General features: G+C 41.0%; 1 protein-coding gene across 1 annotated transcript in view; it reads left to right on the top strand.

The window, feature by feature from the left end:
- The first annotated feature begins 1,466 nt into the window (after window positions 1–1,466).
- rspo3 (R-spondin 3) overlaps window positions 1,467–8,061 on the top strand; it is a 6,944-nt gene continuing 349 nt past the window's right edge. Inside the window, exons 1-4 of the mRNA XM_031873734.1 lie at window positions 1,467–2,333; window positions 6,962–7,156; window positions 7,496–7,639; window positions 7,852–7,998. Of these exons, the coding sequence (XP_031729594.1) occupies window positions 2,234–2,333; window positions 6,962–7,156; window positions 7,496–7,639; window positions 7,852–7,998 (586 nt within the window). The 5' untranslated portion in view covers window positions 1,467–2,233. The remainder of the gene's footprint in view (window positions 2,334–6,961; window positions 7,157–7,495; window positions 7,640–7,851; window positions 7,999–8,061) is intronic.

The following is an 8,061-nucleotide window of genomic DNA, read 5'->3' as shown; positions in this document are numbered from 1 at the left end:
CCCCCCCCCCCCCCCCCTAAACATCAACACACCAGTTAGACAAATGAAGCTTCAACCCCCCTTTACACTGCTCTGCTCCAATCTCCAGAGGCCGCAATTCACTAAACCTGGATGTATACAACGTCTCTGCATCTCTGACCAATTATCAGGAAAACTCCCAAACTGAGAAGTGACAACTGAATGATGATGGGCAATGTATTATCAATGCACTAAATAGTCCTGAATGGGCCTTCCATGTGATTTATAAGATATGCATTCTAATTGTTTTGTGGATATTTTTTTATCTTAGTCAGCCTAACAATACAAACATTTGCAAGGAAAAGGTCAAGTGCAACAGTTTACCATAACTCACTGACACCAATGCTGGTCTGTTATGACAATGTGCCTCAAGCTTTTATGGAGCTAACTCCCTCTAGAGGTAATAAGATGAGATGCTGCTGCTTCTTTGGCTGGTGTCAACGGGGGGGTTTTCTCCCTCCACACCAAACATTCACTGTGGCTTGAATAAAAAGGTTTTTTTTTTTAAAGTCATTGCACAGGAATAGAAAGGGATTATCCCACACAGTATCCGATAAACTACTGGTACATGAATAGATTACTCTCTGGTACACTGGCTCATCTTTAGGTGCGTTTCTGCAGATCAATTTCAAATGTCATAATTGAAATTGAATATTGAAAATAAATATAATTCCAACTGCTCAATCCTTTGAAAGAACCATTTTCCTGGTGTAATATTAGAACAGTATCATACACGCACAGATGTATCCTTAAAAATCCATATAATTATAAATTCACTGTAAAGTCAGTAATATTTGTGCTAATCTTACATTGTGGATAAATCACAGTCTCAGTCAGGATAAGGAAACGACATTTGGTCACCTCTCTCTTTGGAGGGAAAAAGTCAAACTGACATCAAGTTACAACACCTGCTGTCATAACGGAGCTCTTCTTTTTCCTCATTCTGCACTAATGTAATCTGGCTGCTGGGATTGTGACCAGAATGTGTTGAGCCAAATAAAAAATATTTTTGAAGGACTTTAAAAAATAACATTTCTTCTGTTAACTTTCAAAAAAAACTTTTCAAACACATACCAATTTTAACTATATTGGCTATTTTTTCAGTTCAAAAAAGAAGCTGGGTAGCAGGTGAGTGCATTCTCTTCAATCATGTAATTTTTACATTCAGTTCATGTTAAAAGATGCACATTTAAAGCATCACTGGGAACACAACGTCAGACAGGAATCACGGAGAAGCAACAGTACACAACCCTCGTTGAAATAACTTAACCTCTCTCTCTCTCTCTCTCTCTCTCTCTCTCTCTGACGCGGGGGTGCTTGCCCTCTAAATAAACTTTGGAGCTCATAGGGGAGAGAGAGAGAGAGAGAGAGAGAGAGAGAGAGAGAGAGAGAGACAGCAGAGGGCTGAAGTCATCAGCCGGCCGGCAGAAAGGGGAGTGAATGGGTCCTGCACGCAAAGCAGAAAAGCGCTGAAACTGCGGAGATTTACTTTTGTTCAGTTGCCTGCCGCCGACAGCGAGGGAGAGGAGGTGTGTGTTTGACAGCCAACAGTAGAACAACGAAACTTCAACTTAGATATTTCTTTGTAATACCAGTGTTGGTCCTGTGATGGCTTTTACTTTTTGCGCTTTAGCTGATGCTGAGATGAAGCAGAGACCCTCACCGCGCCTGGCACGTTAGGGTGTCCGCACACGCACCGGGACGCGCGGCGCATCTCCACTGAGAGAGACGCGGAGAAGAGGAAGGTCAATTTGGAGTCCTGCACATGGAAATGTTATCTCAAACTTTTTGAGAATCATTTTAATCATAAATACTAATTCTAATTATCTTCTTGACCTACGCCAATGAGTGATTTTGCTTTCCTCCTGCGCACACCAGATGAGAATCGAGCTTTTTGGCGTGTTTTCTTTTTTTTTTCTCGAAGGGATGTTCTTCAACACAGCACGGATAGCGGATCCCTGACTCACTCTGGCTTTCTTGGCACATATGAAGATCCTATCCAGGATGTTACATGCTAAGCGGCCCAGGCATCATTGGGCCACAGTACACTACCATCACCACATATCACCACATAGCTGGGGGTCCTGCTGTGTCTAGGAATTGCCTATACCCTGCACAATCTGCCTCCGTCTGGGGGGAAGAAAACGGAATCTTGTTCCATTAGTGACTTGGTGAACATTGACATTGGCTTTACGAGTCTCATCTCTGGGCTACTATGCAATTACAACTGATTTCCTTTGTTTTGATCATCTTGCACTGCATGGATTACACTGGTTGTCAGCAGAACAGCAGCCCCAGGCACCGGCAACATAAACGTGAGTAGGTCAAAGTGCGGTTCCCAGTGTGCGCACACACTAAGCATATTCTTTTTAATTTTCTTACATATTTCTTCAGCATTTATTGGCCTGTTTTACTCACAGAGGCGTTAAGTCACAACGGTCTCCCGCCGACATTCTACATATTTTACCAACAAAAAACTGTAAATTCTATATTCAGTCTATTCTAGATATTTAAAATAATGTTATTTGGAAGGTTAAAAAATTTGACTTTTTTCTCTCTGTCTCTGTCTCTCTCTCTATTTTATCATTTAAGACAAAAAAAAAAAACACATTTTGGCAAATTTTAAGAGTGATTGCACTGATCTTCCAGATTATTAGGAATTATTAAAGCCACCCTACACTTCTCCATCATGGTTTAAGCACTTCAACGCACTAAATTGCTGCTATAAAACGGGGGAGCGATTCTTGATAAAATTCCAGCGCAAACTCCAGCGCTATTAGCTCTTTGGTTGTGTAGTCCAATCATGGTATACCTTCAGTAATGTCACTATTTTTAGTCCACTTTTACTATGTTTCCTCTGAGCCTTAGTTTGATGAATGAATTGTTCTGCCTGGCTGTCACCTGAAGCTTGCAGCAGCTGCTCTTTGCGCACAGTATCTGGTTCACTTCGCTCTCTAGCGGCCAGAGCAGCAGACTTCATGCACAGAGTGTGCTGCCCGGTTGTCCGGCCTGATCAATATTCAAGTGTATATTCACAGCTTTAGATAAGTAACCTCCATGTTCAGATCACATATTCACATTTATGAAAATTGAACTCAATATTGTAATTTGAAATCATGCCCCATCTTATCTGTATCTGAGTTCGTGCACATTTGACAGTAGGCTCCATGAAACCACCAGAGATGCTCCACACTGAAAACACTTAGTGAAGGTATTTCATTTCCCATATATCTCCCCAAGGTCCAACATTATGTCTCCTCTCTTGAGCTATGGCAAGCCAATTTCCATGACACCATGAAATAAGTATTAATAAAGTATATTTTTCTACTCTTCCTACGCTCACTTTATCATTGAGGGTCTCCAGATGTGCTCTGTGACTAAGCTGTTAGAGAAGAGCATTGAAAACTGGAATATTTGCTTGCCAGCGTGGCCGAAGACTGACTGTGATATACAACAATAGATCTCGAAGTGATGTTTTATCCCTGCCACCTGGGGCTGAAACGTCTCTCTACATATCTTTACATTTAATCATTGAGCTCAGATCTGTAGTCCGGACCAGGACAGGTTTTGCTGTCATTTCTTCCCTTGTGACCACCAAAGTGGAAATTTAAAAAAAGAGCAGGGACTTGCAGCATCCGGGGTTAACTGTGTGTTTATTATGTAGTTTCAAAGGGGTCCTGGGGTTACTTGCTCTTGGCAGCTCTGTTCAATGTAGTTTAGGTCAGACCTGAAGAACTGAGTGAGGATGGTTTTACTGCTCATCAGAGAGAAACAGCCAATATAGATCTTATTTAAACTGCAGCAAACAGACATATAAATGACACCAGACAGACGTTTTTACAATAAAGGACAAGGAACAATTCCTACTGTATTAATAGGTTGATTATTCTCAGATGTTTGTCCTGTGCTAATGTAGGATATATATAGATGTTGTAGTCAGCTTTATACCCTACACAGATTCTCCCTTTTAAATGTTTATTTCCCCCCCTAAACAATTTTAAAGAGCCTCTTAACACAGTGTAAGAGAGGGGGGCAGGAGGGTCTATTAAGAGTTCTCAAACACTTGGTTTCTTGAATCCTGAGACTGAAAAAAGTCTCAACAATGTGCTTTATATGAAATTACAATTTTTTTAATTAGTATATGTTTGTTTTTATTCAAAAATATATGCTGAAAATGTGTTTTAAGGGCTGAAAAAGATCAAACATTGTACGATACAGCATATGCACATATACTCAGCCATGATGCAATGCTGTTGTTGGACGGCAGCACCAAAGCATTAATTAATTTCTGTTCAAGCTGAAGGTTTAGTTCACGAGGAGACTCCTGCCTTTCCAGACTGACTCAGTACCCATTAATTGACATGTGCTAAGAATCCAAACTTCCTCCAAGGATGCAGATAGCTAACACTTGCAGAGATATCAGGGAGGATGGAAGGATTAGTTGGTGAAGGGTGAATGAGTTCACACTTCAGAAGGAAAGACGCGGGTAAAGACTGAGCTGGGAGTCAATGACCATTGAGTCAACTAGCCAAAATTACAATGCAGGGACTGAACCCGAGCTCCAAGCTTCCCGTCTGTGATGATGCATCCAAAAGTGAAGGCATGTCGGTGCCTGGGTGTTAACAGTGGAAACCACGTATACTGGATAGTTTATCAGGTCGGTTCGGGGCAGGATGAAGATGGGATGATTTAGATCTTGAACATAGAATTATAAAAATGTGTCACATGATGGAATCCTATAAAGTGTTAACCATCCAATACTTATGGCACATTCTTTCACGATATTTCTATTTTTTTGCACAGTTCTATTTTCTCCATGAACCATCTGTGTTTGCGTGTGTGCAGGCACGTGAATGTGTTTGTTCATATGTGACTTTGTTGGTGTGTTATGCAAGTCCAACTGAGGTTTTGTTGGTGCGAGTGTGAGGGCAAGGCCAAATTCCTGTGTGTTAAGACTTCTGTGAATCAGGGCATCTTGGCAGGAACACATCTGGGCAAATGGACAGCAGTTGTAAAGATTGTTGAGATATTTCAAACAAAGTATCCATGATCTATGGTAAACTGTCAGCCAAACCCTGAACTTAGAGGGCCAGCTTAATGCAGTGGCATGAGATGCCAAGGCTGGAGAGGAAAACCATTTCCTTGGACGCTTACAGGGATTGCATTCAATTTGCCTACCATGTGTGACTACTGCAACATTTTCCAATCAGTGCCTTTGAGAATGGAGAACCAATGTGCCCTGGGTGCACAAGTATGTAAAACATAGAACTTCTGTCATGTCTATTGACTACATATTGACTCTATGTCACAGGTGTCGCTCCTATAGTATATATATATATATATATATATATATTTAATTAAAGGCTGTAACAAGCCTGTCCCTAAAGCCCAGTACAACTTTCTGGATTTAACTCTACAATAGTATTTCTAACAGAGGAGAGATTTAAACTAATTTCCTCATAACAACTGTTATACTGTTACTTAAACATCGGGACCAGAAGCTAAAAACATCCTCTCTGAACTGCCCAACATCATGGAACCTGTCAAGTCACCATCCAACCACCCAAAACCTCTTTATTACTGTTTTTGTCAACTAAGTGCAATCACAACCTGAAAAGGATGATATACAACCGTTTCCCAGAAACTGACTGCAAGAAATCACCCTGAATTGAATTCTTCTTTAATACAATTAGTTCTTTAAGACTTTAAGCCCTTAGTGTTTATCCTTTTAAGATTTATTTTAACACAGAGGCTGTAAGTTGGAAGAAATTAAACAGGTCTGTGACAAATTGTCAACATACAATTAAAATGATTAAAACTTATATTCAGAGCTTTCATCCAGGGCAGACAATGTTTGGTGAATCATCCCACAAAAAAGTGAAGAGTGGGGGATGAAAACCCCACTGTAAAATATATCAACATGAAGTAAACACTACAGTACTTATGTACATAAACAGGGTTGTAGACAAAGTTTAATCAGCTGTCATTGGCACTGTGCTAATAAGGCAGTAGGTGATTATTCCTCTGATACTGGAAATAACCATTCATGATACAGATGACAATACTTGAACTAAACTTGACTGAAAGATTTCAATACGTAAAACAATAAACTTACATGTTTGCCAAATGTTAACAAAAAATAGATTTCTTTGTTTTTAAATTATCAAGTCATTGTTACTGATTTTTTTTATTTTGAATTTACTGAAACTGGTTATGGAACTCGATACACACGCTGATACCATAATGCAACAGTGTTGCTCCACAAACATTAAAGCTATCGCATCTCATTGATGTACTTATTGTGGTATTGTAGAGTCAAGCAAACATAGCATGCACAGTGGTGCCACAGGACAGTCTGACATCTGCACTGTTTTGAAATGTATAAACCCTCGTAACAGTCTGGGTTGTAGTTTGTACGTTATGTTATAAGCCTAATCCTGATTAGTGCATGGCAACCTAACAAAAAAGACAACTTTAACAACAACACAAAATGAGATTTTCCATTGTACTCTGCACAAATGACATTCATATCATATGGCAGACATCAATAGGAGGAACTTTATTTTTCAAGTACTTGCAGGTACATTGGAGGAAATTCTCTGTTCATTGGCTGTGTTAGGTAGCAAGATAAAAGTTTTAAAACCTGCAGGTATATGTGTTAAAGAGGCTGGTATGAATGGGATGAAAAGCTAGAGCAGTTTAATATAGTAGGGCTCAATAAGGTTCTGAATTTTACCACTTGGTGACTTATTGTCAAGGACTAAAAATGGGACTTGTTGGACTGCATTGGGTCCTTGGCTAAAAAAAAATAGTGGTGCATATTTAGCAAGCTATCCATTAAGATCAATTCAACTTTCATTGTTTAATATGCCCCAAATAGTAATTTTATATGATGTGAAATTCATACTTAACCTAACCCCCCCATCACTGCTCCTGTCAACAGAGATCTCTGGTGTGAGCTCAGGGTGCCAGCAGGGTGGCTGTCTGACCTGCTCTGACTACAATGGCTGCCTGTCCTGCAAGCCTCGCTTCTTCATGCATCTGGAGAGGATTGGGATGAAGCAGATCGGGGTGTGCATGACTTCCTGTCCTCCGGGCTTTTATGGCACGCGCTCCCCAGAGAGAAACACCTGCACAAGTAAGTAACAAACTGTCCTCCCTTCTTTACAAACAACAGTTTCATAACCTGCTTGTGAAAGATGGCATTATTTATACCATCTTTCAGTATGAACTCATATAACTTGATACCTGTTAAGTGCGTTTCCTTTTGGCGACTTTAAATGAAACCAAGTGTTGCTTTACTTAAAATCATAAATCCATCTGACTGCGGTGGCCTATATATTCCTGACTGTATTCCCAGTGAGGCATGCACACACAAATGCACACACACACACTGACACCCTGTATATTTAACACCAGGACACACATGATAACTTGTACAGTTTAAATAAACGCTGGCGGTGGGTCTGTGTTTCAGAGTGCAGGTCGGAGTGCGACTCCTGCTTCAACAAGAACTTCTGCACACGCTGCCGAGCAGGATTCTACCTTCACCTGGGCAAGTGCCAGGAGAACTGCCCTGAGGGGCTGGTCCGCAGCGACACACAGAGGGAGTGTGTTCCCAGTGAGTGTTTAGAGTTCACATTCATCAGGGACAGGGATACAATGTGGGGTTTGCCCCTTATTCTACTCTATTTACCTCATATTTATCCTACATTCATCATGCAGTTTACCGAACAATTCTGACTTTGGAATGAAGCGCACATAAAAACATGTTTCAGTGTTATATTTGGCCCCTCTATTCAGAGATGCATAACTGTGCTTTTGTCTTTACAGGGTGCCCTGCGGAGTGCGAGGCGTGTGTGAACAGTGAGACATGCGCGCGGTGCCGGCCAGGCCTGTACCAGCTCACCGGGAGGTGCCACCATGTCTGTCCAGAGGACTACGAGCCCAGTGACAAACTCATGGAGTGCACACTACAAGGTCAGTCCAGTGTGTGGTTGTGTCAGAAGAAAAGACTATCGTGATGGCAGGGGAAGGGGGGGG

The sequence above is a fragment of the Anarrhichthys ocellatus genome, unplaced genomic scaffold (genome assembly GCF_004355925.1).
Source record: "Anarrhichthys ocellatus isolate YVR2014 unplaced genomic scaffold, GSC_Weel_1.0 scaffold74, whole genome shotgun sequence".
Classification (NCBI taxonomy): domain Eukaryota; kingdom Metazoa; phylum Chordata; class Actinopteri; order Perciformes; family Anarhichadidae; genus Anarrhichthys; species Anarrhichthys ocellatus.
This window is presented reverse-complemented; position numbering and strand designations above follow the sequence as displayed.